This window comes from Capsella rubella, unplaced genomic scaffold (genome assembly GCF_000375325.1).
Source record: "Capsella rubella cultivar Monte Gargano unplaced genomic scaffold, Caprub1_0 scaffold_4, whole genome shotgun sequence".
NCBI lineage: Eukaryota > Viridiplantae > Streptophyta > Magnoliopsida > Brassicales > Brassicaceae > Capsella > Capsella rubella.
Genome location: NW_006238920.1, coordinates 11,935,463 through 11,963,330, shown reverse-complemented (window position 1 = coordinate 11,963,330; position 27,868 = coordinate 11,935,463). Strand labels below are relative to the sequence as shown.

Below are 27,868 nucleotides of genomic sequence, written 5' to 3'. Positions count from 1 at the left end.
TAATTTATTTTGTACTATGTTTATGGTAATTATGGAATATTACATCCAAAGTCAATAGAAAAAGCGTGTTAACCAAGAATTCTAGAGACGTAATTTATCACATTTCCAACTTCTTTTTTTGTTTAACTCGGCGATTCGTTTTTTTTTTCCCGTCTAGGCCCCAGTGGGTGCAACTACTCTTCTAGTGAATTTGAGTCAAGTTTTAATTTGGCCTTCAATTAAATCAAAACCTAATCCTCCAACCGCATAAACAACGTATTCAGAAAAAGAACACAAAAATAATGTAATTAAAGAAAAAATATTCACCAAGTTTTCGAAATATGTATATTTGTCTTTGTCTCCCTATATAAACTCCATCTCCTTTCACTCTTATTCCCAACACAACACTTTTCTCTCTTCTTACACACGTCATCTTTCTAGACCTCTGGCTCGAGCCAAAGTTTATCGAAATCACATCGATGGAGATCGCCAAGAGCCTCATCTGCTTCATCTCCTTTGCTGTCGTTCTTCTCTTCACGACCTCCATGGCCGAAGCCCATGTTAAAGCACACCACCACGAGTTCATCGTACGATCGCATTTCCAAAACATATTTGAACGTACGTTTTTAATTAAAATGTAAAAATGAAGATGTATGCTTACATTATACATATATGTGATCCATGCAGATACAAGCGACGAAGGTGAAGCGACTATGTGAAACACACAACAGCATAACGGTCAACGGAATGTTTCCCGGTCCAACACTTGTTGTCAACAACGGTGATACTCTTGTCGTCAAAGTCATTAACCGGGCTCGGTACAACGTCACTATCCACTGGTATGCTCCTATTTAAACCACACACTCGCTGTTATATATATGATGGTTACTTCGTAGTCGATATTTAACGGTTTGATGTCTATGCAGGCACGGTGTGAGGCAAATGCGAACCGGTTGGGCTGACGGACCGGAATTTGTGACTCAATGTCCAATCAGACCGGGATCAAGCTACACGTACCGGTTTACAATTCAAGGACAAGAAGGTACACTTTGGTGGCATGCTCATAGTTCATGGCTAAGAGCAACTGTCTACGGTTCACTTCTTGTCCTTCCCCCGGCTGGTTCCTCTTACCCATTCACAAATCCCCACCGCAACGTCCCTCTCCTTCTCGGTAAACTTTATTATATATATTCAATTGATCATGATCATTAAAATTCAGTACTCAAAGAATTGTTTTCTGATTTTGGTAAATTATGATGATCCTTAAGGTGAATGGTGGGACGCAAATCCGGTCGATGTGCTGAGAGAGTCTATACGAACCGGAGGAGCTCCAAATAACTCCGACGCTTACACCATCAATGGTCAACCTGGCGATTTCTATAAATGCTCTTCTCAAGGTTTTACTCTTTTTATATATCTTGCAATTTTTTCTTTTTAATTATATCAACGTTCCAAAAAGAACTTGTCCCACATTCATTTTTTTCTTTCTCCCCAACTCAGTTTGATATATTTTAGGCAAATAAAGACATTAGTCCAAAAGACCCAAATATGTATATTAATTAGATCTTTTTATAATATTTTTTGTTACAGATACGACAATAGTACCAATAAATGTTGGTGAGACTATACTATTAAGAGTAATAAACTCCGCTTTGAACCAACCATTATTCTTCACGGTGGCTAACCACAAGCTCACGGTGGTCGGAGCTGACGCATCCTACTTGAAACCTTTCACCACTAACGTGATTGTTCTCGGCCCGGGCCAAACCACTGATGTCCTCATAACAGGTGATCAACCACCAAACCGTTACTACATGGCCGCAAGAGCTTACCAAAGCGCCCAAAACGCACCGTTTGGTAACACAACCACAACCGCGATCCTACAATACAAATCCGCCCCTTGCTGTGGTGGTGGAAGCGCCAAGAAGGGTATCTCCGTCAAACCTATCATGCCTCTCCTCCCCGCCTACAACGACACAAACACAGTCACACGTTTCAGCCAAAGCTTCCGGTCACTAAGACGAGCCGAGGTTCCGACAGAAATCGACGAGAACCTATTCATAACCATCGGACTCGGTCTCAACAACTGTCCCAAGAACTTCAGATCAAGAAGATGTCAAGGTCCTAACGGCACACGTTTCACTGCATCGATGAACAACGTTTCATTTGCTCTTCCAAGTAACTACTCACTCCTTCAAGCTCACCACCATGGCATCCCCGGAGTCTTCACAACTGACTTCCCGGCCAAGCCTCCGGTGAAATTTGATTACACGGGTAACAACATAAGCCGATCTCTTTACCAACCTGATAGAGGGACTAAGCTATACAAGCTCAAGTATGGATCAACGGTTCAGATTGTTCTTCAAGACACCGGTATAGTAACTCCTGAAAATCATCCCATTCATCTACACGGGTATGATTTCTACATCGTGGCCGAGGGTTTCGGTAACTTCAACCCCAAGAAAGATACCGCAAAATTCAATCTCGAAGATCCCCCTCTTAGAAATACTGTCAGTGTACCTGTTAATGGTTGGGCAGTCATCAGATTCGTAGCAGACAACCCTGGTAAGCCTAAGAAATTATATTACAAATTCAGACTTACATTTTAGAGTGTCACTTTTCTAGTTCATCGGGACTAATGATATGTACAAATGATTGAAAACAGGGGTTTGGATAATGCATTGTCATCTAGACGCACACATATCTTGGGGACTAGCGATGGCTTTCTTGGTTGAGAACGGAAATGGAGTTTTGCAGACAATGGAACAGCCTCCTCCTGATTTGCCCGTCTGTTAGGCCGACTTCAAGATCTTCTGTAACATAAAACAACATTATAGTTTTTCATGTTATATTCAATTGTTTTTTTTTTGTTTTCGCTATAGAATTAAACCGGATCATAACTCCTGCGTTGGACCGGACCCTTCAGTTTCATTTTTTTTTCTCTCGATTATTGATGTATTCTTTTGACATTATAGTACCAAAATCAAATGCTTAAGAGTATCATGAAAGTAAAAGTTGGATTTGACTAAGGGAATGAAACTGATGTGTTAGAATAGTCGTTGAGCTAAAAATGTAATTGTTTCCATAATCAGCCTGGAAATTAAGCGAGCATAAACAACAGATATTTTTGGCGTAATATTCGGCTGAGTCAAAATCGAGGATTCAACCACTCGACGAACATTTGGAGTTGTAAAGAAGAAACTTATCCTAATTATGGATTTGCTTTATGGATGAATATTATTCTTTTACGTAACAATGTATTTGAATTTGAGAATTGAGATGATAACGAAAATAATTGAAAAGGATATGTGAAATGAAATGAAAAAGTGGCGTGGAATCAAAATTAGTTGAGCAGAAAAAAGTTGGAGGGCATGCAAAGTGATTTTGAATCATAACTTCAACATTTACCAGAAGAAACAAAAGTTGTCATGACTTTGTTAATTTTTGAGTAATCAGTGCATATAATGACAATTTAACAAATACTAATCATTCTAACACAGGTTAAGTGTCACCACGATTAATAACACAGATTAAAGGAAGGGCTCATCGTCTACACGAAAGCCCATTAATACATAGGCCCATTAGACCATTTGCGGCTTGAACCTAAAACCCTAAATCTTCTTCCACAACCCTAAGTCTTAAAACCAATTTCTTCTCAGACGAAACCTCGCCTCTGGAAGCTCCGATGACGAAGAAGAAGAGTAAAGGAGCTGACGATGATAAGATGATAGAAACCAAGAGCAAGAGCGTGTCTGGGAAATCTCAGAAACAGAAGAAACCAGTTGAGAAGGAAGTAGAAAAAGAAGTGAAAAGCTTAAAGGAGGAAGACCTGGTACAAGAATCTGCAACTGATTCTGATTACGACGGAGATGTATACTTCTTTTCCTCACTCTTTTGCTTTATCACTTGGAGCTGCTTTTTTTTTAATTTATTCTGCATTTGTGTTTATTTCTGGGACTTTTTTTTTTTTTTGTGATTTTTAGAATTCGCCGGGGTCTTTACATTCGGATGATTTCGACTCAGATATCTTCGATTCAGAAGATGATGTAACACAGGGAGGAACAGAAGATGGGGATGGAGAGTCATCCGAAGACGAGCTTCATGGTAATTGCTCGTGCCTTTTCTTCTGGATTAGCTCAGTATTGAATACACTTAGTAGTTTAGCTTTACTGTAGTTTGTTTGTACGAAAGTGCTCGTGGAAGTTTATAATGCGGGGAGTAAAGTTTCAAGGTAACTATGCCATTGGTTTCTGCAGATCATGAGGGCTCAATTGATAATGAGGATGATGATGAAAGTGAACAAATAGATAGTGACAATAATGAGGAAGACGGGAGTGATGAAGGTTCTGAGCGAGGTGAAGCTGTTGAAGAGAGCGATTCCTCAGAAGACGAGGTTGATGCTTTGCTCTTTTTCGTATTAAAACTTTGAAACTATATTTCTCCATTTCCAGGCGAAATTTTATATATTTATCTTTTTTGATCTCTAGGTTGCTCCTAGAAATACAGTTGGGGATGTTCCCTTGGCGTGGTATGAAGATGAGAAACATATTGGTTATGACGTCGCTGGGAAGAAGATTACTAAAAAGGAAAAACAAGACAAACTTGACTCTTTTCTTGCATCTATGGATGACTCTAAGAATTGGTTAGTTTGAAGATTTTTCTGTTCATTTTTTATGTAGTTAGTTATCAGAGCATTATGCTGATGTTTTTTTTTTCTTTTTTGGGGGAGTTAGGCGTAAAATATATGATGAATATAATGACGAGGAAGTGGAGCTGACTAAAGAGGAGAGCAAGCTCATTCGCAGAATGCTGAAAGGGAAAGCTCCACATGCTGACTTTGATCCATATGCGGTATGTATGTAATTTTTGTTACCGTTTTATACTAATACTATACCAATCAGATCAAAATGTGACGTTTTGATTGATTCTCTTGTGATCAGCCTTATATTGATTGGTTCAAATGGGATGATGCAATACATCCACTCTCAAGTGCACCAGAACCCAAGCGAAGGTTCATCCCTTCAAAATGGGAGGCCAAAATTGTTGTCAATTATGTTAGATTAATCCGGATGGGGGTGATCAAGTTTGATAAACCTGAAGAAGAGCCCAATGTATACCTTTTATGGGGTGACGATTCGAAGTCTGATCAAAAGAGCAAGCATTTAACTTATATTCCTCCACCCAAGCAAAAATTGCCAGGTGAAAACTTTGTGCTGACTTTCTCTTTTTTCTTTGCTTTTCTCGGGAATTCCATTTTCTCAAGTTTCAATTTGTACTTTTTGGCTTCCCAGGACACGAGGAATCATACAATCCTTCGCTGGAATATATTCCAACGGAGGAGGAGAAGGCTTCATATGAATTGATGTATGAAGAAGATCGTCCAAAATTCATTCCTAAAAGGTATGTAAAAGTTTTGCTAATAAGTTACAATACCCTGATGTAGTTTCTTTGGTATTTGTTAGCCTTACGGTAAATATATTTGCGCATAGGTTTACATCTCTGAGAAGCATCCCGGCATATGAAAATGCACTGAAGGAGTCTTTTGAGCGATGTTTGGATCTATACCTTTGTCCGAGAGTTCGAAAGAAGAGAGTGAGGACTTATTTGATTATCTCTTTCCTGGTTCCGTCTTATTTTCCTGTATTAATTCTCACAATGTGTTTCTCTTCTCCAGATTAACATCGATCCTGAATCATTGAAACCTAAGCTACCTAGTAGGAAGGATCTTAGACCCTATCCTAACTCTTGTTATCTTGAATACAAAGGCCATACAGGAGGTGTTACGTCCATATCCACTGATAGTTCTGGCCAGTGGATAGCCTCAGGTATTTCAATTGTGTATTTATTCCATTTCAATGAGCTCTCTTTTGTTTCCAAGATGCCAATCGTGTATTCTTTTTTTCTTCAAAGGTTCAACTGATGGATCTGTTCGTATGTGGGAAGTGGAGACTGGTAGATGTCTTAAGGTCTGGCAGTTTGATGAAGCTATTATGTGTGTGGCTTGGAATCCTCTTTCCAGGCTTCCAATTTTAGCCATCGCTATGTGAGTTAGGAACTTATGAGTCTGCTTTTGGATTTATTATAACTCTCTATTATGAAACCTTCTCATCACACATTTGCAGGGGACGAGATTTGTTTTTCCTGAACACTGAACTTGGGACTGATGAGGAACAGGAAGTTGTTAAAGAGATGCTTCACTCAGGAAACATTCCAGAACCAGAAACGTCTGGTAAGTATCTTGTTTCTCTTTTTGGTAAGCGTCTGGTAAGTAATTGTGATGAAATTCTGAATGATTAAATCTTTTTGGTTGGTATATTTTGCACGATATTCATAGTTGCAGCAATTGTAACCTGGCTACCAGATGAGTTACATGGAGGGATCAAAACAAGACATTTTAAGGTACACTTTTGCTAAATATGCTCTCTTCTTTTTTGAGACAAATTGCTAGATATCCTCTTTTAACAGTTTTTACATGGAAAATGTTTATAACTGGTTTGTTTCCCTTTTGTTGGTTTAAAAATATCTTTCAGAACATATCGTCAATAGACTGGCATCGTAAAGGAGACTATCTCTCAACAGTGATGGCATCCGGCGAAACACGAGGAGTGGTACTGCACCAACTCTCGAAAAAGAAAACACAAAGGCTCCCATTTAAGATCCGCGGACTTCCAGTCTGTACAGTATTTCATCCCAGCCTTTCTTACATCTTTGTGGCGACTAGAAAGGAGGTGCGTGTTTACAATCTTTTGAAGACGGGGGTGGCCACCAAAAAGCTTGAGACAGGACTGAGAGAAATCTCATCCATGGCGATTCATCCTGGTGGTGATAATTTGATAGTAGGAAGCAAGGAAGGGAGGATGTGTTGGTTTGACATGGATCTGTCTTCAAAACCGTACAAGACGCTCAAGAATCATCCTAAGGACATAACGAATGTGGCAGTGCATCGATCATATCCTTTGTTTGCATCGTGCTCAGAGGATTCTACAGCTTATGTCTTCCACGGGATGGTGTATAACGATCTGAACCAGAATCCTCTGATTGTGCCGTTGGAGATTCTAAGAGGTCATTCTTCGAAAGGAGGTGAGTGTTTGATTCTTAAGAATACAACATTGTACATTAGTTTATTAAATTGTGTATAATTATGGGGTTTGATATATTTTGGTTTGGAATCCAGGAGTCTTGGACTGCAAGTTTCACCCGAGACAACCATGGCTATTCACTGCAGGCGCTGACTCAATTATCAAACTCTATTGCCATTAAATTGGCTGGCATATTTAGACAGTTTTCATATAATTTTTTTTCTTGTTGTATTCACCTATCACATTGCCTGAAATTGTACTCAAATCGATTTTGTAGTTCAAATTTCAAGGGTACAAATTTTGTTATTATCGAATTCATTTTTAAAGACATTTTAACTTGTAACATATCTCTAGTCGTCTCAAGTGATCCTCCAGTATTGGTTTAAGTTCGTGAAATAGTAAATACTAATAATATCCACATATTGATCTTTGTTTTACAACATGATGATATATATAAACAATCACATACAATGAATGATGTGCATTGGTTCGTCGAGTAGACAGAGAAAAAATGGATTGTAACTTTGATAGGAAAAATGGAAATTCTCCACGAAAGCTGGTTCCTTTAGTTTAATTACCAAAAAATTATTCATACTTAGCCAAAACCAAACAATAAATAGTCCATTAAAATAATACCATGGACTCCAAAGCCCATAGGTTCTCATAGCTTTGATTTTTATTTGACTTTGTCAATGGTAATGACGTAGCTATCCCTTATCCGGAAAGCGAAGTTACATAGAAGCTCTGAGGATAAAATAGTCTAAAGACGTGCCTTAATGGTTTTTAGTTACATAGTACAACTTAACTTAGGCCCAAAGCAATTAAAAAAAAAATGGATCCAGCCGAAATCAGAATCTGGAACGTTCGAGCGCCACGTCATCACAAAATATCTGAAATATCTAATTAATGAATGAGTTAATTAATATATATATATATATACGCTTCTCCTCTAACAATCGCAAACTCTTTTATTTATTTTTGCTGTTGCTGTTTTTGTCTGGCTACGAAGAAAGCTATCTCATTTGGCTAGTTGCTACGACATATAAGCTGTTACATTCAATCCCTTGTATTCGTGTTGTTCTTGCGTTTCACGAATCGTAATCTGAATCTTCTTCTCCTACTACTTCGTTCGTTCGGGGTTCTTACATGCCGTCGAACATTGTTGAAAGGTTTGTTTTTTATACTTGCATTTTACTGTTTTTTTCCATTTCTTTTTGTTTTCTCAGTCGATTCGTGTTTTTGTTTTCGTGTTCATTTATATGTGACTATTGAGTTATAGGCTTTTAAGATTTTGTTTCTACAGGTTTGTGTTTTTCTCCCTTTTTGGGGTGCGTATTCCCAAGTTGCTTTTTTTTGTTTTTGGTTTGCTGCTACTGTAAATGGTGGAAGCTGATGGGTTTAATTTAGGGGTTTTCGTAAACTGGGAACTACCCTACTTTATTTATTATAATTGCGCATGCTTAGTCTCTTTTGATTAAGTGTTCTGTGCGGTTGGTGCCTTCGTGTGTGGTGAATCGACTTGGAAATTATATGATTTTAGCTGAAATAATCGTTTAAATGTGGGATCTTTACTCTTAAGTAGAAGTTAGTTTCTGTGTTTCACTTGTCTGAGTTTCGTAATATTTTTAGGTGTTTCTGAGTTTGCTCTGTTCTAATATTGTTCGTGATGGCTTTTTTTTGGTTTTTGTGTTGGTTGCTATGGTGCTGCAGATTTGTGAAAACTTGTCCTTTTTGCTACTTGGGGGTGTGATTTACGTTCAAGAGGTTAAAAATTGTTACTTGGAAGGTGCTTGTATTGAAATTTCCAAGTATAGTAGAGCGTGTTGCTTTTAATTTGTAAAAGAGAGAAGAGGAAATGGGAGTTCTCGAGCAGGTAGCTAATCTTGCTTCTATGCCCTTTGATCCTCCCAGGAAAAGGAAGTCACGCGGAAGACGAGATGTAGCTGAGATTCTTAGGCAATGGAGAGAGTACAACGAGAAGGCTGAAACAGATTCTTGCATCGATGGTGTTCTTCCTAAACCAATCCGAAAGGCTCCTGCTAAAGGTTCTAAGAAGGGTTGTATGAGAGGTAAAGGAGGACCTGAAAATGGGATTTGTGGCTATAGAGGAGTTAGACAGAGGATATGGGGGAAATGGGTTGCTGAGATCCGTGAGCCAGGCCGGGGTAATAGGTTATGGCTTGGTACTTTCTCTAGTTCACATGAAGCTGCATTGGCTTATGATGAGGCTGCCAGAGCTATGTATGGTCAGTCTGCCCGGCTCAATCTTCCTGATTACACGAATGGCTCTTCTTCGACTGCTGCCACTGTGTCTGGCTCGGTCACTGCGTTTTCAGATGAATCTGAAATTTGTGCACGTCAGGATACAAATGTGCAGGTGAAACTAGAGGATAGTAGCGATGAATATGTTACCTTAGATAGTTCTCAGTGTATGAAAGAGAAGCTGAATGTAAAAGAGGAAGAGAGGGAACTTAACTCGGTTAATGCTTTTGGAATTGGGCAGGAATCGAAAAAAGAGATTCTGGATGATTGGGTAATGGGAAATGGCAATGATCAAGAACCATTGGTCTTTGATATGGACGAAACGTTTGATATCAATGAGCTGTTGGGGATATTAGACGATAACAATGCTTCTGGTCAAGACACAATGCAGGGTCAAGTTGATAGACAGCCAAACTTCAGTTACCAAATGCAGTTTCCAGATGCTAACTTTCTCGGGAGCCTCAACCCCATGGAGATTGCTAATCCTGGAATCGATTATGGGTATCCTTACACGCAGCCGAGTGAAATGGAGAACAATGGTATTGGTTCAGACCATCGAAGGTTCGAGGATCTTGACATACAGGACTTGGATTTTGGAGGGGGAAAAGATGTTCATGACTCTACTACATAAGATCTCGGATTCATATGACTGGCCTAAGTTTCTGATTCTGCTCCGAGTTATACTATTAGGCTAGAAGCTGACTCTCTTTGAAGCTGCTGATACTTTCTGATGTTAATGGTTTTGATGCATATAGTAAATGTGGTTTAGATAATGTAGGACAAGTTCGTATATGATTCCTTGTTTCTTTTTCTTGTGAATATGATGTTTCAAACCTTTTGGATTTATAGGAAGTTTTAAACATTTGATATAAGAAGTTCTATTTATTTATTTTAACTTCTGGGTACATATATAAGCTTTATAAAGTTTTGATGTATAAAGTTTGGATATAATTTGTTGGTTCCTTATGCACCCCCAGACTCTTCACATCTAATATTCATCTTAGGGGGTGGGAGATAGAATAATTTGATGGTTGCGTTAGCGATTTTATTGACTTTGACTATTAAAGAAACTACTATATCTCGTCCTATCAATTTGCTTGGTTTAGTTTAAAACCCATGTCGTCTTATAAGAACAGGAAATAGTATCAGTAGTGGAGTTTTTGGTCTGCAGACTTTCCTCAGGTTGTATAAGAGATTACATAAGCAATGAGGTAAGAAAATAAAGTATCTAGAGAATAATTTATCTATCTGTATTTTTCTACAAAAGAGCAAATTGGGGTATTTGAAAGTGCCCAATATGACAATAGTTTTATATTTTAGTGGTGAAAAGGGGATTTATTTAATTCCATTTTGGTCTTCAAAATCGTTTTTCTTGCTCGAATCTTGAAGATCTTTAAGAACTTTTTAGAAGAAGAAAAAAAATGAAATGAAGAAAACAAGTTGGCAAACTGTTAATTAATTAATCGAAAGAAATTGGTTGGGTGAGGATTTGGGCATTGCTCCTCCACGAAATTCCCTTTTGACAATATGTGTCATCTTCTCTCCAGAAGAATGAGATGCAACTCTTTTGGACAATTTCTCCTTTCTAATAAATTTTTGTCTTTAATCATTTTGCATTTCACGTTGTAATCTGATTCAGTCTTAATAAGTGTTTTTTTGCTTTTAACATTTCGATACTAGAATTACAAAACCACAATTACTTAAATGTACTCAACGAAAGAATTATAAAAAATATATTGCACTATCATGTAAAGAAACCAACAAGCAATATGGAAAACTTGAACTTTATTTCTATGAATCTGTATTTTCAAATATATATTTTCTTATTAGTACTAGTTTTTAAAAAATGATGTATTTTCGACGTCTATGAAGTTGGTTTTCATAGATGTAAATACAAAAAAAAAGAAAAATATATACGATTTTCTTCATCAACTTGTGTAATCATATAATGTGTGTGTAAGATATTGGTGAGTGATTATGTCACCTAACCGGAAAGCTTAAAAGATGAGCAATCTTTACATGGAGGATTGTGCAAAAAATTGCAAATTGTAACTTGTTATTTTCTTCCTATTCCATAAAAGAAATGTCAGATAATATAACTAGTAATGCAAATTGGATTGCTTAATCGTATTAATCTTAACAACTAGGACTAGTTGAGAATATGTATAGTTGTATATAGTTGTTGGAAATCTAATGCATTAAATCAATCTTTATAGTTTTCCCCCAATTGTGTGTGTTTTGTTATTATGCCCACCACTCAAAATGCCAAAAGAGTTTTAATCTATTTGTCATTCGTTTGATTTTGAATATTACATTTGTGGAAGAAAACAAAATACAATAATAAAAATCATGACTTTATATGTTAGTTACTTTTTAGCAAACTGCTTAGTTGAATTTCATCTAATTCGTCTAAAACTAAAATTTCTGATATTTTTCTTTGTTGAAAAAGGAATTTGATTAAATACTTTATTTCTTTTAGTACTCTGTCGAAACGCTCAAGTTGATTACAAGATTGATGAAAAGATAATTATGATGGACCCATATGACATGATTTATCTCTTCACCAACTTGGGAATATTCAAAACTTGTATAGTGTGTAGTAATGTTTGAATTTCTTTTAAAGCAGTCAGAAGTTTCCAATGAAATTCAGGAACACATCATCCAAGAAGAGCACCAGTTGTAAATAGATCGGGCCATCATAATAGAAGAAACTCGACCTATAGTGATCGATCATGTTCTAGTTTTCAAATATGGTGTCATTTTAGGGTAAACGTTTTAGAGTTAGCTCTATTGAGTATCATAGTCTAATTAGAGGAACAGTAGAAGATTGGAATTCTCTACAAAACCCTTACTAGATGACATGTTGTTCAAAGTTTTTATATAGTGTGAAGAGTATATAATACGAATGGTCGAAATGAAAGGAAAGCTATTCCATTAATTCAAGATTCTAAATTTGAGAGTAATGCTTATTGTGTGGTTACGTCTACATGCACATTCCTAGTGACAACAACTAATCAAACTCAAAATACAACTGGTTAAATACAAAATATTGAAACAATTTGGTTTTATATCTCAAATCTTACCAAACAGTGGTTCTAGTTTTCTTTCTTCCCCTCTATTCACGACACTAGTCACACAAGGCCACAGCCACAGTTATAAAATAACCGGTTTATACTATCGAGAACCAATCCATAGATTTCGTGGGGAACCGGGCCGGTCCTTGATATAAAAAGAGAGAGAAAGAGAGAGAGAGAGAGAGAGAGAGAGAGAGAGAGAGAGAGAGAGAGAGAGAGAGAGAGAGAGAGAGAGAGAGAGAGAGAGAGAGAGAGAGAGAGAGAGAGAGAGAGAGAGAGAGAGAGAGAGAGAGAGACGTTTCTTGTATTAAGTTTCAAATACAAACTCCAAAACAAATCCCAAGTGGACAACCGACGAACCCACACAAACTAAAAATAAACACTTCTCTTCTCTTCTCTCTTTCCTAATCCACATATACATACTTGCATTTTTATATATAAACACTCTGTCCTTATATAGTTATGTTAAATATCTCATTAATACATCCTCACGAAGAAACCCATTTTGTTTTCTTATATAGAGAAATAGAGAGAGAGAATACTAAAAGGAGAAAAGAGAAATAGCTAGAGAGAAGAAGCTTTGCTTTTAAAATGCCAACGTCGATACATTTTCAGAGATCTTCCACCACCGCGGAAGCAACCAACGCCGCCGTAAGCAACTATCACAACCACCACAAACAGGTTCAAAAAGTGAGTCTCACGCGCGGGATGGCTGATGTCCCGGAGCACGTGGAGCTTTCCCACACGCACGTGGTTGGTCCTTCTCAGTGCTTCTCCGTCGTGGTGCAAGACGTTGAGGCTCCTGCCTCCGCGGTCTGGTCGATCTTGAGCCGCTTCGAAGACCCTCAAGCGTACAAACACTTCGTGAGAAGCTGCCGCGTGGCTTTCGGAGACGGCCGAGAGGTTGGGTCAGTGAGAGAGGTGCGAGTCGTCTCTGGTCTCCCCGCGGCGTTCAGCTTAGAGCGGCTTGAGATCATGGACGACGATCGCCACGTCATCAGTTTCAGCGTCGTCGGTGGGGACCACAGGCTTTTCAACTACAGGTCGGTGACGACGGTGCACGAGTCGGACTCCGATGGCAAGAAAAGGACACGTGTTGTTGAGTCATACGTCGTTGACGTACCGGTGGGTAACGATAAGGAAGAGACTTGTAGCTTCGCTGATACAATTGTACGGTGCAACTTGCAGTCGCTGGCTAAACTCGCCGAGAACACGTCTAAACGCTCGTAAATTTTACATTTTCATTTTTTACTTTGTTGATTTATTTTCTACAACTTTCAAAATTTATCTTCTTCTATTTTTGAGATTCTCGAGGTTGGGTTTGGGTTCAAAGATTTTAAGTATTTATCTCTATCGTCGGGGATTTTTCGAAACTACAAAAGAAAAGAAAAGAAAAAAACAAGAAGAAGATGGTTTTGGTTTTTCGAAGTTAGGGTTTTAGGGTTTGTTGGATTGGTGTTACGATAATATACTTTAGTTTTTACCCTTAAAACCATTTCTTCTTGCAACTCTTTTGTACAGTCTCTCCCTCGTAGCTCTAAAATTTTAATAAAACAAACTTTGATTGTTTAGTTTTTTTTTTGTTCTTTTCCTCTTGTTGCCCGGTTACTTTACATTTGTATCTTTGCTTAAATCATGAAATGATATAGTGGTTTCAGCCAAATGATCAGTATTATTGCTTCCTTATTTCCGAGGTTATGATCTCTAACTAGAGTTTGATATCTTTATCGTACACGGTAATGTACTAAATTTATAAACAATTTGATTAATATAATCATTGGCATAAGTATAGTACTTGTACATATTAAGAGATCTGAACAATATTGTGGGCATGATAGTCAGAAACCCCATGCATGTGCTGATCCATATGATCCGTTTTTTTCTTTATCCAAAGAAGAAAATAATTTAGGAAATTATGTATAGATCGATAATAATTATGTTAATTAGTACTAGCTAGTTATATAAACATAATTAATTCCTTTGAATTATCTGGTCTCTCTTCAATCAACTGATATCATCATTTGTATATAATCAGATACAAGATGAAATAAATATCAAATTTGCGAACGATAACTCCAACCATGCATAATGTACAATTTATATCAAGCTCTAACTCTATGATATTAGTTATGGTCGCTATGTATAATGCAAGGCCAAAAATGAATACATGGTGGCAGGTAATGCTTAAATTTTGGCAGGACGAACTTAAGAACTTTCATATAATTGGCTATTTCATCAACCAACTTTTACATTAATACATCAAAACGTTTGTTTTCACTCACCAAAAATGATAATATTCCTCGTTTTATTTTCTTGGATTTTGTTGCCCAATTATCTCGTTAATTTGTTTAATAAGAAGAATCCAATGAAGAAGATGAAAAGACATTGAAAGTTTTCCAAGAAAAAGCAAAACGAATTAGTCGCTTTAACAATTAACAATAGTAGAGATATCGAGACTTGTGAACACAAATTCAAAAATTGAATACATATACATATATATATATATATATATATATATATAGAATTCATGAGTATGATCGTACGTAAAATGCAAGTTGAGGGTGTAATAAAACCCAACTTGTTTATAGAAAAAAACACAAAGCATGCAACTTGCAAGCAAATAAAATAAAAAGTCGCTACTTTTTCAGGAAAATAAATAAAAATATATATTCGATAAATAAAAAGAAACAAATTGATTTAATATATATAAATATTATATTATGATTAATAATTATAAAATATGATAATAATGAGTAGGAAAATAATGTAATAATAGATATGGAAAACATTGTCGTGGAAGGAAGGAAGGAATTGCAAGTTGAGGAAGCAAGTTGGCAAGCAGGCCCCTATTTATGTTTTCCTTTTTTTTTTTTGTTCTTTTCTACAAATGACATTTTAACCCACCTCACTGTCTCACACCTTCTTCTCTTTTCTTCTTTTTTACATCACTATTTTTTACTTTTATTCATCTCTTATTTAATCTCATTATTATAATACAACCCATAAGAATTTTCATATATTTACTTATTTCCGGTGTGAACATGAAATTATGACCAATCCATAGAGAGATACGCTTTTTGTGGGTTTGTATATTCCAGTGTGGCATGTTGTTTATAAAGTATTAGTATTTTTATCTAGTTTCTTTTTAAATAGGGCATCAAAGAGTGTGATAACGTACATAGTTGTGATATTGTTTATTACATACTTTTTTCAAAAAAAGTAAGGCAAATAGTTCATATTCTTAGCTGGGCTATCTAACACCTTTAACTAAATAAAAATAAAACACTTTTTTTTTTTTTGTAATAAAAATGTATCAAAATCTTTAGTCATTTCTGATTTATCATATGAGTGTGTCTGAAAAAGGCAAACCAAATTCAATAGGTTAACCATGAAGAACACCTCCCTTTCCACCCTTACCCGAGACTATTTTTTTTTATTTTATAAAACAAATATATTTTCTTTCCTGCTTTTCACAATAACTAACCATATATATATATATTTTTGAAACCATATATTGTTTTTAAAAAATTATTAATAATGTAGTGTACTAAGTTTTGATTTTCTTTTGCAATTACCAAAATAAAAAACGTTTAATTAGTCATCGCTATAAATTATTCAAGTATAGATCGCTCTTTGTTTTGCTACATACAATGAATAATTTAGAGGCTACTTAATAATCTTTGATTTGTGAAAACCTCTTATAACCAAAAAAAACCGAGACAATATCAATCCAATGACTAGATTTTACAAATTTATCGACAAGACCTCTTCCCAAACTCAAAGCCAAAACGGTGTTATATATTTTCAACGAAAAAACCTTTTTATAAATCAAGGGTGGAAAAGTTTAGCAAAGAGAAGCTCATTCCAAGTATCTTGAAGGCCAGGCAAGCACCAATGTACACAATCCGCATAGCTCGTTGGATTCTCCAGCTGCTCATCCGTGAGTGGACTCCACTGCTTCTTGTATATCGACGTGTGCGCATCTTTCCGATAGTTCGACATCTGCGTTATGTTCAGAAACGTTATCGGTGTTTTCGATCTCCCAAACACTTCTCCAATCACTTTCATTATGCTTTTACGAGAATCTGATCCCCAGTAGCTCGGGTCTTCTATAAGTGTCGTCTGGTTATAGCAGTTCTCACCCGGTTCACCTCCCCAATCTATGCCCCTGATACAGTCATAGAACCAGATCAAAACAAAAACAACCAAAAAAGCCCTAACAAGTAGGTTTCTTGCCTAGAAAGAAACAATCAATTTGTCTATGCCATTAGTACAATTAAACCAGTTTAGGGTGTCAGTATGTGTCATGACTGAACTTTAAATCTAATGTATCAATCTATGGGCTAATCTTTTCGATGAAAACGGTCAAAGTGACTAACTTGGCATGAGTCGGAGACATGCTTGTGAAGAAAACCCTAGTTTTCTTACGATCCATATTGTTCTTCACCCATCTCAACATACTCTTCATACCCATCCGGTACGCATCTTCAGTCGAAACCTCCACAATATTCTTGTCTTTATCATCAAACGATCCTTGCCTATCCCACGAAACAATATTAGAAACCAGTCTAAATGTGAATGATACGTATAGTCATATAAATTGTTCTGATATTTGATGCTTTTTTAAAGATGGGTTACAACTTACAAGATGTTCATTTTCAATCCAGTCATCCACCATAAGTAAGTGTTAAAGATTATTATGTCAACGCCTTTCCAGTGACGGCCATGTTTGTTAATTGAACCTTTTCTCACAACCCTATCCGAGATCCTATGCACAATCGCATCGTCTGAATTCGATTCTAGAAGAAATGGTGCCCAATAGAACTCTATCGTTGCGTTATACTCCTGAGCATAGAAATCATAAACCAGGTGAAATTGTTTCAATACAGAGACCACCAAAAGAGTGACGATTTGAAGTTTTAAGTAGATAAGTATACCTTGGCAGTGAAGACAGTGAGGGAGCCATTGGTTTTCATTGACTTCTGATCTTCAGGGATAAGACGATGAAGAAGACAAATCATGGATACAAACATTCCACGGTTTAATGAGTCTCCTACATACATCATTCTCTTCCCTCTCAATGTCTCCAGCATCAACGTTGCATTGAATCTATGAAACAGAGAAATATAGAGTAACGCACGTGAAATGGAGAAAACAGAGTAAACCCATGAAACAGAGGAAATAGAGTGAATATATATGAAGAGCTTACGTGGGAAGATCGCACTGATTAGGTTGCCACCGCCAGAACTGGTAATCTTTGTCTGGACGGCCGTGTTCTTGACACGTAAGCTGAGGTTGAATGTACGGACACTCCCATTCCTCGTACGGTGGTCGGGAGATTTCATCTCTCACCCATTTCCCGCTGAAAACGTCGCAGCTTTCCTCTGTTTTACCAATAGCAAACGCAAGCTTCTCCGACTTCTTGTTCTTCTCTTAAGAATCCAAGAAAACAAAATCTCAGTTCCTCATTGTCAACAAGAACTCAAGAAAACGTTGAGTGAATGAACAAAAACGTTACCGGGTGTTCGGGAAGGTGCGAGGACGAAGTTGGGCTCGAGCTGGCCGAAGATGCACATGAAATCTTCGCCATAGAGAACAGAGACGAAGAGGATGAAAGCTAAGAGTGTGAAGAGGTAAGGAGAAAGACGAGTTTTTCTTGCGATTGAGGTAGTGAGGGAAATTGGTGATGAAGGTTTCATGTTTAGGATTGAGAAAGAGAAGAATGAGAGTTACAAATGTGGTTTCAGTATTCAAATAGTATTAGGAAAAGGGAAGATAAATTAAGAAATGAAAACTTTTGGTTCTTGATGATCTCACTCATTCTCATCAAACCTGCAAATAAGATGTGGGAGGAGGAAGCCAAAAGAACTTATCTTTGGAATTGCTTCAAGAAATACTAAAGATCTGTATTGTACAATGATTATGTGATTTATAATATGGTTATGATTAATTATATTAGGTGATGAAATTTTGTGAAGTAGCAAAATCAAACTCCTTACTTAGGGTGGTGAGCAGGTAAATGTTGACGCAACATAGTGGTTGTCTTCTAACTAATGATTTTTCGTAAGATTTAATCCATTATTGAAAAGGAATTTAATAGTAATTCATACAAAAATGTATGTCTCTGTTTGTTTTCAAGTAATCGGGTAACTTACACTGATTTTAAGACAAAAACGATCCCTGAGTTCACCATTAGACAGCATCTAGTTAGTTTTACGTTTGCTTAAATCCAACCTAGATGGTTATGATTCAATCTTTAGCTTATGTTGTCTTCTTTACTATGAATACTCCTCTTTTGAAAAAGAAACAATTTAATTTTTTGATGATTGATGGAGGTGAGGATTATAACTTCACTTAGCTTCGAAGCTAAGTGTACTTGAGGTGTTTTCGTACATTTTGATCGACTTATAAAGATGAAACATCATTGTCTTCACTTTTGTCCAATGGATGGATTTTTGCTGGTTACTTAGAAAACAATATAGAACAAAATCGACGGTTAACAATTCATTAAAACTAATATCACAATATCGATCTCTAAATATATAGTTTGTTTCTAATAATTTTTAGCAGAGAGTTCAATATGAAATAAAGATTGGAATTAGTTGAGAATTTGTTGGGATTTCAAGCTCAAGTAGTTGGCTTTCACTGTTCTTCTTTGTACACACTCCTCCACCCAGCAAACACTAAGCTAACATTATTCTAAACGCTACAATACTCACATTTGTATACAGAGATGCTCTTTCAAGAGGCATCATTGGCAAAGATGTTTCGGAAGCTGAACCAGCTCTAGAAAGGCTAGTCCAAAACATGTCAGACTCAGACGGACCTATCCATATAAGCCGTCTAAATACTACGACACAAAAAAAAACGAGAAAGACATGTTTGACTCAGCTAGACCAGTTTCTCATTCCGCTCAATTCAAATCGCAGATTTTTGGTCCATTGCAACACCTCTATACTCGTCTATCAGAATAGGTCGGAAAGAAAAAAGAAACACTATACTACATAGTATGCAAGACTATTTTCGAAATAAATTGTCTAAAACATCAAATACAGCGATTAACATTACTTCAAAACCAGCGTCAAGAAACCACGACAACAGTTTCCAAGAGCAAATACTGAAAATGGTAAAAGCCCCAAAAATAGTCATTGCTTCTATCCAATGAACAAGATTCTTTTGTTTTAACGGGATATATGACATAACAAGATTTAAAGGAGAGGCACCTTATAACTTGCAGTCATATAATGGCCAAAAGAGTACTCAGGGTATCATAATCAAGCGGCGTCTGCAATTGGTCGATTGAGTCAAGGCAAGGTTGGGAAATTGTCTCCAGACCATGGATCAGAGAGGATGCTGCGACTGCTCAGAAGTTGACCTGAGAATATGAGGTTCGTTGACCACGACTAGACCCCCCGAATCTCGAAAATATTGAACCAAAACAGCTCTGCAAGATGAAAAGAAAAAGTAAACCCAATGAATTTATTCTTAGACACAAATCCACCAGAAGATAATATAGAAACAGAGAATAATACTTGTGTTCTGTGAGGTACAGTGGCCCAGAAATCCACATTCGGGATTACCTAAAAACAGGATGTGAAAATTACAGTTGTGTTAGAATCAGTACATGAGAAAACTTCGCATGTATAAAGGTAAGTTAGTGAAACATACATCTATGCCACGAACTCCAAGGGAGAAATACCGATACATTGCACCAGCCACCAGATAAGCTCCAAACAGGCACAAGATACTGAAAAAGATCAAAACATTTCATATACAATTCCAATGGCCTTGCATAAAACAATTGAGATGCTCACATGATTAGTAAAGTACTAAACCAGCCCCATCCACTACTATGGCCGGATATAGCTGCTACACAACCGGAGGGATGTCGCAGCTGTGTTGCCTGTCAGTGAAACAAAATCTCCAATATAAGTCCCACGAATGAGAAAGACAGAAAACATATCTTCAATTTCATAATCACACTTTTAAGTATTCCATGTTAAGTCAATCACTCCCCAAACAGTCTATTACTAGCCAAAGTCTATAACTCTTAGAAATCAAGTTATTGAGATGCTACGAAGAACTCAAGATTTCTAGGGCATATAAGAATGCAGTCATGGGTTTTTCAAGAGCATGTTCTACGAGCAAAAGTATTTCCATTTGTTTCCTACTCTAAAAGTCTAAAAGCAGTGCGTAACTGATAAAGCTTTTAACAACTTTGTCCAGTATCAAACTTATAAACTATAATATTCACAACATAAACAATGAGAAATGGTAATTTGAAAGCTCTAGGAAATAGAATAAATAAAATGAGTTACTGGACACTCACATAGTGACAGGTACCAGATTTCACCAGAGTGAGTGGTCCCTGAGAAAAGGAAATGATGACTGAGGTATTAGTGTATATGTCCTAGAAACAGCTAAATCAAAATTTAATTAATAAAATTAAGTAGAATGTACAAATCCTTACATCAACTTTATTTTTCTGGCAAATAACAGAAACTGAAAGCGAGCAATTTTGGTTCCTATTTCCATTTGACATCTTAACAATGACGCCTTTACCAGGATCCTCTTTATCTACCATATTCAAAACAAAAATCTCTCAGACAGCATTACTCCATTATAAATTGCATAAGAAGTTGGGAGAAAACAGCATATACAATTTAACTTTTTCCCAACTTAGAACTCACATAAAAAAAAATCCACCATTACAAGTGATTAGAGACAAATATTCTCAATTTTTACATAAAGGTATCTTAGGCCTTACCAATAATATCAACTTTTGTGCTTGAACTATTCCCTAGAGAAGAGCATACATCATACCCTGCAAATGATTAGATTTAAGATGGTTTATTTAACTCCTCATTAGCCAAAAGCATCGTGTAATCCCTGCACCTTAAATTTTTTCGACCTAGCAACAAATTATTCACCACGATTACATGATGTAATTGCTGTCAGAGTGAGATTTTTGTACCTCTGAGATTTTCTGACACAAGTGCACTACATGATGTTCCACAGTGTGATGGACCTCCGCAATTCTAAGTGAGAAAACGAAAGTCAAAGAAACTGATTGAGAGTTCCAAGTTAAAGATAGAAACTTTTTAAGTTCTCGTTGAAGGATATATCAAAACAATGGAAGTGGCAAAAAAACTTACTTCGCAACCAACACATCGAGGGGGATCGTGGTTGAAAATCAACACGTCACAAAGCTGCTCCACAAGACAGTTTACAAAAAGAAATAACAATCATAAATCACAATGGTCTAGTGGTGACATAAAAGGAATTATAACTACCAAGCAGTTGTAATCTTCAAATCGAAACCACCTAAACTATGAAGACTTTCCGAAGCAAAACCTGTCAAAGATTTGTATCTTTCTTCTTCTACAGTTCCATTAACCTATCTAATCCTTATCCTTGTGACCAATCAGAGCAGGCAAGAAAAGCAAGATGCATGAGCAGGACTACACACTCATCATGATCAATGCAACAGAGAAAAAAAAAACAGAAACAAAGTGTAACCTGATATAGAAGACAACCTGAAACCATAGCACAGTACTGTTCGCTTCCACTTTATAAAACCTGATTTATCCAAATACTTACACTTAGTAAAAAAGCAGAACACAATTAAAGTAACAAAGATTGAGCAAAACGAACATTTTAACTTAACACCTGAACCAAATCGATATCGTCCAATTACAAACTACAACACCTAATGCAAATTGAATGCATTATCAAACACGAGACAGCATATAGAAAAAAGGGAATCTGAGAAAGTACCCATCTTCGCTGAGGACACCGTGAGGGAAATTTCGAATCGAAGAAGCTAGATTGAAATTAAAGACCTTGTTGCGTCCGGTGAAACTGAATTCGCATTGAGAGTTAACTCGGAAGCTAATAAGGACGAGAGTGATGAGAAGAAACCTCGGAATCCATAGGCTCCCCAACATTTCTAATTCCTCCTCACTCTTTTGATTTTCGCTTTCAATCTTTTTCAAAATTCTCTCCTACGATCTCATAACTATGTCAGAGGATCTTAACGGAGAAGAAGAGATGAGTGCTCGGCACGGCTATAGTCGTCGCAGTTCGCCTGTTGCTGATTTCACATCCGTCGCTGAATCGACCGAGATTTTCAATTGTACCCCTAAACTTTGGAATTCTTACGAATACGCCACTATTGAATTATTTGGGTGCAATTTTGAGGCCTGCGTGTGATCAGATATTGGGCTCCATATTTGTGCTTCTCGACCCTCAAACGGCCCAGTAAAAACGAGTTTTTATGAAATCTCTCGGATTTTAATTTCTTTGGACTAGTTAATTCGATTCTCAGAAAATGCAATTTTTATTTGTAGATTATGATGTTAACTTATCAGAAAAACATAACATAAAATTTTTGTTTGGAGTTTCGGTTACAAGAAATAATATAATTGTATACATCAACTAATTAATTAGGCAATTATACATAAAATGAAAATGTAATATATAAAGTCATTATCGTTGTTTAGATGGATTGTCCGTTGTCGAATCAATTCAGACAATGTTGAGGAACCATCTTACCACTTACGGAACCGTCAACATTTTCGCACACCGCAGTAGAAGGACCACCTTTAATCCCGTTATGCTTTAAGTTAATGTCAATTAGCTCAACATTTTTGCATGGAAAGCTCTTGCTACATTGCAAATTCACTGCCACTTTGTTCTTCGATGTTCCATATATGTTCTTTAACTTAAGATCCTGAATCTGAACGTGAGACTCTCCCTGTAAAAAGAAACACCAGTTATGTTTTGTTTTTGTTTTTCTTGTGGAGGAAGAAAATAAAATAAAGCTTGTACTGTTGTACATATATTTGTATCGAATGTTAACCTTTTTCTCATGTTCACAAGGTGGATGAGGACAATATTTCTGATCGATGTTGATAGGGTTTCCAACGTCAATCATTTGAATATTCTCGTACACGAAGTTAGAAACAAGAATCTTCGAAGCCGAAGATTCCCAAGTCTTGATTCGAATACCATCACTTGTGCCGTTGAAAACGATGTCTCTTACTGTTAAGTCTTTCACATTTTTCTCGTCTTTGTTCTTTCCTAAGCTTCCAACACTGATCCCATGTCCAGGACCGCACTTGACGTTAGAGATATCGAGGTTAGTGGTTCCTGAGAGAATGGCAATACAATCATCTCCAGTACCGATGTTTGTCTTGGAGATGTGAATGTTGCTACAAGAACCCATCTTGATACCGTCGGTGTTAGGACTATCGGCGGGAGCTGTTATAGTGACTCCGGTAATGTTAAAGTGATGGACAGAGAAAAAATTGAAGTGTCCCATCTTGCTGTTGAGTGATGTTATGTCTTTGATATTTGAGTTGTTCACGAATGCAAATCCCATTGTCTATAAAGAAACTCAAGTTTATGAAATATAAGACTCATGTACTTGATAAAAAAGACTACAAACTTTAATAAAGCTAAGTATACTAAATAATACATGAATTATAATTATTTCACTGTATAAGTGTCATATCACACGTTTTGTATTACGTTTTAAATGTAAATAATAATTATATTTTTCAAAACGAATGACTAAATGAAAAAGTTTAAGAAATGTTACCATAGCTAGTTTAGGACAATTGGGGTTTTTGTGGCAGTCATTGAGAGGCCAAGACTGTTGCCCTTGGCCGTCAAGTAGACCAGAACCAGAGATAGAGAGATCATTGATGTACCTAAAGTTAATCCATGTGTCTTGCTTAATGTCTCTAGGGTTTGCAGGAGCCAATAAAGTTCCATCGATAACAATTTCAATAGGGTTTTTGCATGGACCCACGAACTCTACACCGCCGAGGTAGAATGTTCCTTTCGGTACGTAAATTTTACTACTTCCACTTCTCCTTCCACATGCACGACTCCATATACTTGTGAATGCCTAAGTTTGTGTACATATACATTAAGAATGACAAAATTTAATTATATATCAAATAAATAAAATCATAAAAATTATTGTACATTAGTCATGTATGTTTATTGTTTTGTTAGTATCCATAGATTTTAATCTTAAAACTAGACGGTGATCAAAATTAAACAAACATAATTGTCGTGTACATACATTGGCATTATCAGTTTTTCCGTCTGGTTTCGAACCATGGCGTCGGACGTTGAAAACTTTTGGTTTAACTGTCGGACGACTTGCAACGGCGATGAACAAGAGAAACAAACACAAAATCTTAAATGCATAAGCCATGCACACCATTTTGTTTAGGGTATGTATATATATGGAGATTACAAAAAATTATTGTTTATGAATACTTGTTTTAAGAGATGATGATAGTATTGGCCTACTTTATATGTTTATATAGAGTTAGAATTCATTGATGAAGAGTTAAAAATAACTTTAATTTTGTTTTTGATTAGTGATTAAAATTAGGTAGTTTTTTTTTTTTGTAATGATTGTGATTCGTTTAGTATCTTGTTGTTGCCACAAAAAAAAAATGGTTAGTATCTCGTTATGAAATGTTGATATGATTTAGCTTTTTCGTTCTTCTCTGTTAAAGCAGTTGTTTTTTTCATTGAGAAATATGCTGGTAAGATTACCAATAAATTGTTTTTTTTTTTTCATTAAACCACCATGTATCTGAAACTATTTTCTTTATAATATGTTCAGAGTTTTACATATATGAAAAATAGTTTACCCACAAAATAAGTATTATATTTGTTTTGTAAAATAATATTTATTATATTTATTCTATATTTTCTAGATTAATAGCATATACAAATACAGAAATTACAAAGTTTGACAAGTCTTCTTCTCTCTAGTTCATGTTATTTTCAGTTCAAAAACTGCAAGAGATTATATTTATTAATTCGAATAAATGATCACTTACAAATTACAAGTAAAAATGTCAATTTCAGTTTTCATCAAATAAAACAAAATTATGCAGTCTCAAAACAAAATAACAAAATAAATCCAAGAAATTTCACGGATATCGATCGATGGTTGCCACAAGCTTGCCACGCGCCATCACCGATATCTCAATCGTGTACGTACACGTGTTTACCATCCACAGCCTCATCATCAACCCACCCATCACAATCTCGGTTTCTCACACTAACAAAAAAAAAACCATTCGTCTTCTCCAAATTTCTCGCGAAGAAAACTTTTCCACCTGTTTCAATCTTAAACAAGTCAAAAATGCTTCTTAAGTCTGTTTCGTCTTCTTCAGCTCTCTCTCTGGTGAACTTCCATGGAGTGAAGAAGGATGTCCTTCCTTTATTATCTTCCAATTCGTCTAATCTTCGAGTTTCTTCTGGAAAATCTGGGAGCTTATCTTTCTCTGTTCGTGCGTCTAAGAGCTCAACCACCGATGCCCTGAGCGGCGTTGTATTCGAGCCGTTCAAGGAGGTGAAAAAGGAGCTCGATCTTGTTCCAACAAGCTCTCACCTCTCGCTTGCTCGGCAGAAGTACTCCGATGAGTGTGAAGCCGCCATCAACGAGCAGATTAAGTAAGTTTTTTCTTTCGTTCACTTCCCCGCACTTAGATCCTGTATTGTAACCTGGTTGTGTCAGATATATAAGATTTGGTACTTAAGAACCTTATGTTGATTCTGCTTATAGTTTATCTTGTAAATTCTGAAATTCTTCAATGGGTTTTGGATTTTGGATGCAGTGTGGAATACAATGTTTCGTATGTGTATCACGCTATGTATGCGTACTTTGATCGGGACAATGTCGCGCTCAAGGGCCTTGCTAAGTGAGTTTTGGTTATTCAAGAATGTTGATTGCTGATATTTTTGGATTTGTTTTTGTTTGTTAAGTTCATAGGCAATTGTTGGTTTCCTGGTATCAGGTTCTTTAAGGAATCAAGTGTGGAAGAAAGAGAGCACGCTGAGAAGTTAATGGAGTATCAGGTCTTAGAGAATACTATTTCCTTACTTCATAAGCCATAGTTAGAGCTTAATAAGTGCTAACATGCTGGGATTTTTCCATGAATTGCAGAACAAACGTGGTGGGAAGGTTAAGTTACAGTCCATTGTGATGCCTCTCTCAGAGTTTGAACACGTTGATAAAGGAGATGCTCTATATGGTAAGCTCATAAGTGATTACCACGTTGTATCTAACGCTTCATCCTAGTTTCTTTTTTTTGTGGTTTCCCTAAAGAAAATGTTTTGGTTTTGGTTTTATCTTCGTAAGTATCATGAAAATGTTCCTCTCATGTGGAGATAGAAGTCTCAATGGATATAAGAGTTGAAACATACAATTTGTTGTTTGCAGGCATGGAGTTGGCTCTGTCACTGGAGAAACTCGTTAATGAGAAGCTCCTAAACCTCCACAGTGTAAAGGCCATCTCTTCTTGAGTTTATACTATATTTGTCAAATCCCTGTTAAGAAAGCAATCTACAAGAACTGTTCTCATATTTGTAATGCTTTGTTCAACAGGTTGCTTCAAAGAACAATGATGTCCACTTAGCAGATTTTATTGAGAGCGAGTTTTTGACAGAGCAGGTAAAAAAACCACTTGGGTGTTCTATGTTAGTGGCAAAGCACTGCTATTGTTTCTAAGCTGTCAAAGAGAATCGAATTGGAAATTTGATAAAATCAAACATTTGTCAGGTGGACGCAATCAAGATGATCTCAGAATATGTAGCCCAACTACGACGAGTTGGCAAAGGACACGGTATATACTAATCTCTCACATTTTGTTTTAATCTATAAAGATAATTAAAAAACAACAACATTACTTGTTCATCCTCCACTCAGTGCCTCAAATTCATTTGTTTTAATTTTTCATTTTTCAGGAACATGGCATTTCAATCAGATGCTTCTGGAAGGGTAAGCAGCGTTCGAGGGACTCTTTGTGCCTAGCGTTTTCTATATGAAGCTCTCTTTAGTGATATGTATGGAACTAGTTTATTATTAGTTCTTCAGCTTGTACTATTTTGTGAGGTTTAGATTTAAATGCATGAGTTTAAATTCTGGTCTAAAGGTTCATTGAAGCCACAGGTGGTGACCATTTTATATATCATAAACATATTGATACTTGGAAAAAAAAAAAAATTTGATACCATTACCACGATCGATTCGATCTGAAAATAGTGCTGCCAATTCATAATTGAAATCAATGTGAACAAAATAAACCGTTTCAAGCTAATTTAGAAGAATTTTGGCGGATTGACGACCTATTTCCCCCCGAGAACTATCACATCGTATCAGAACAACACAAAACTTCACTCTCGTCTTTAATCTCCCCGAATTGATAGTTCTATTGCTAGTTCCACCCGAATCAAAAGTTCTATCTCTATTTCCCCAATCGCGTGGGTTTACATGGTTTTCGAACCAAACCCGATAGATAACCATAGAAACACGGTTTGAAACCAATTTAAAACCCGATTAAAAATCATGCCCGACCCGAATCCAACTATCCAGATTATAACAGATAGTCGTTTAACGTTCTAAAATCCCCAATTTTGAAACTCAAGAACCCTAAAAAT

General features: G+C 36.4%; 8 protein-coding genes across 15 annotated transcripts; 5 read left to right on the top strand and 3 right to left on the bottom strand.

Moving 5' to 3' along the window:
* The first annotated feature begins 368 nt into the window (after positions 1 to 368).
* Positions 369 to 3,034, top strand: LOC17890376 (laccase-5). The gene is made up of 6 exons (XM_006293836.2): positions 369 to 566; positions 667 to 818; positions 906 to 1,150; positions 1,248 to 1,376; positions 1,570 to 2,544; positions 2,645 to 3,034. The coding sequence occupies exons 1-6, from the start codon at positions 459 to 461 to the stop codon at positions 2,773 to 2,775; spliced, it is 1,740 nt and encodes a 579-aa protein (XP_006293898.1). The 5' UTR covers positions 369 to 458; the 3' UTR covers positions 2,776 to 3,034.
* Positions 3,035 to 3,627: 593 nt separating this feature from the next.
* Positions 3,628 to 7,403, top strand: LOC17887640 (ribosome biogenesis protein BOP1 homolog). The gene is made up of 14 exons (XM_006293661.2): positions 3,628 to 3,850; positions 3,963 to 4,083; positions 4,236 to 4,372; positions 4,467 to 4,621; positions 4,713 to 4,830; positions 4,920 to 5,178; positions 5,271 to 5,379; positions 5,469 to 5,571; positions 5,654 to 5,804; positions 5,890 to 6,022; positions 6,102 to 6,208; positions 6,314 to 6,378; positions 6,510 to 7,059; positions 7,154 to 7,403. The coding sequence occupies exons 1-14, from the start codon at positions 3,665 to 3,667 to the stop codon at positions 7,237 to 7,239; spliced, it is 2,280 nt and encodes a 759-aa protein (XP_006293723.2). The 5' UTR covers positions 3,628 to 3,664; the 3' UTR covers positions 7,240 to 7,403.
* A 626-nt stretch (positions 7,404 to 8,029) lies between these two features.
* On the top strand, positions 8,030 to 10,215 carry LOC17888350 (dehydration-responsive element-binding protein 2C). 4 transcript variants are annotated; one of them, XM_023785110.1, is made up of 3 exons: positions 8,030 to 8,227; positions 8,769 to 8,844; positions 8,970 to 10,215. In XM_023785110.1, exon 3 carries the CDS (start codon positions 9,121 to 9,123, stop codon positions 9,949 to 9,951), a length of 831 nt encoding a protein of 276 aa, XP_023640878.1. In that variant the 5' UTR covers positions 8,030 to 8,227; positions 8,769 to 8,844; positions 8,970 to 9,120; the 3' UTR covers positions 9,952 to 10,215. The 4 variants fall into 4 exon arrangements, with proteins under 4 accessions (XP_023640878.1, XP_006294523.1, XP_006294524.1 ...); XM_006294461.2 differs by lacking the exon at positions 8,769 to 8,844; XM_006294462.2 differs by having other exon boundaries at positions 8,769 to 10,215.
* A 2,515-nt stretch (positions 10,216 to 12,730) lies between these two features.
* On the top strand, positions 12,731 to 14,080 carry LOC17889641 (abscisic acid receptor PYL6). The gene has a single exon (XM_006294923.2). The coding sequence runs from the start codon at positions 12,986 to 12,988 to the stop codon at positions 13,622 to 13,624; it is 639 nt and encodes a 212-aa protein (XP_006294985.1). The 5' UTR covers positions 12,731 to 12,985; the 3' UTR covers positions 13,625 to 14,080.
* A 1,991-nt stretch (positions 14,081 to 16,071) lies between these two features.
* On the bottom strand, positions 16,072 to 18,313 carry LOC17888022 (protein trichome birefringence-like 33). 2 transcript variants are annotated; one of them, XM_006294219.2, is made up of 6 exons: positions 17,913 to 18,313; positions 17,604 to 17,826; positions 17,332 to 17,503; positions 17,040 to 17,239; positions 16,774 to 16,932; positions 16,072 to 16,562 (listed from the first exon to the last, which is right to left on the bottom strand). In XM_006294219.2, exons 1-6 carry the CDS (start codon positions 18,091 to 18,093, stop codon positions 16,223 to 16,225), a joined length of 1,275 nt encoding a protein of 424 aa, XP_006294281.1. In that variant the 5' UTR covers positions 18,094 to 18,313; the 3' UTR covers positions 16,072 to 16,222. The 2 variants fall into 2 exon arrangements, with proteins under 2 accessions (XP_006294281.1, XP_023640182.1); XM_023784414.1 differs by having other exon boundaries at positions 17,604 to 17,821; positions 17,913 to 18,084.
* Positions 18,314 to 19,378: 1,065 nt separating this feature from the next.
* LOC17889926 lies at positions 19,379 to 22,514 on the bottom strand. 3 transcript variants are annotated; one of them, XR_002834242.1, is made up of 12 exons: positions 22,172 to 22,514; positions 21,931 to 21,973; positions 21,550 to 21,603; positions 21,369 to 21,432; positions 21,162 to 21,218; positions 20,865 to 20,971; positions 20,724 to 20,762; positions 20,209 to 20,297; positions 20,063 to 20,141; positions 19,927 to 19,974; positions 19,618 to 19,838; positions 19,379 to 19,511 (listed from the first exon to the last, which is right to left on the bottom strand). XR_002834242.1 is itself a non-coding variant. In XM_006294713.2 (11 exons), exons 1-11 carry the CDS (start codon positions 22,339 to 22,341, stop codon positions 19,758 to 19,760), a joined length of 831 nt encoding a protein of 276 aa, XP_006294775.1. In that variant the 5' UTR covers positions 22,342 to 22,514; the 3' UTR covers positions 19,379 to 19,757. The 3 variants fall into 3 exon arrangements, 2 of the variants coding, with proteins under 2 accessions (XP_006294775.1, XP_006294774.1); XM_006294713.2 differs by having other exon boundaries at positions 19,379 to 19,838; XM_006294712.2 differs by having other exon boundaries at positions 19,379 to 19,838; positions 21,914 to 21,973; positions 22,172 to 22,220.
* Positions 22,515 to 22,916: 402 nt separating this feature from the next.
* Positions 22,917 to 24,632, bottom strand: LOC17890480 (exopolygalacturonase). Of its 2 annotated transcripts, none has more exons than XM_006295703.1 (4): positions 24,489 to 24,632; positions 23,997 to 24,308; positions 23,256 to 23,780; positions 22,917 to 23,150 (listed from the first exon to the last, which is right to left on the bottom strand). In XM_006295703.1, the coding sequence occupies exons 1-4, from the start codon at positions 24,630 to 24,632 to the stop codon at positions 22,917 to 22,919; spliced, it is 1,215 nt and encodes a 404-aa protein (XP_006295765.1). The 2 variants fall into 2 exon arrangements, with proteins under 2 accessions (XP_006295765.1, XP_023640779.1); XM_023785011.1 differs by having other exon boundaries at positions 22,917 to 23,144.
* Positions 24,633 to 25,501: 869 nt separating this feature from the next.
* Positions 25,502 to 27,362, top strand: LOC17889155 (ferritin-4, chloroplastic). Its single transcript, XM_006294639.2, has 8 exons — positions 25,502 to 25,882; positions 26,047 to 26,130; positions 26,227 to 26,287; positions 26,376 to 26,463; positions 26,652 to 26,713; positions 26,817 to 26,882; positions 26,991 to 27,054; positions 27,176 to 27,362. The coding sequence occupies exons 1-8, from the start codon at positions 25,572 to 25,574 to the stop codon at positions 27,211 to 27,213; spliced, it is 774 nt and encodes a 257-aa protein (XP_006294701.2). The 5' UTR covers positions 25,502 to 25,571; the 3' UTR covers positions 27,214 to 27,362.
* Positions 27,363 to 27,868: the final 506 nt, after the last annotated feature.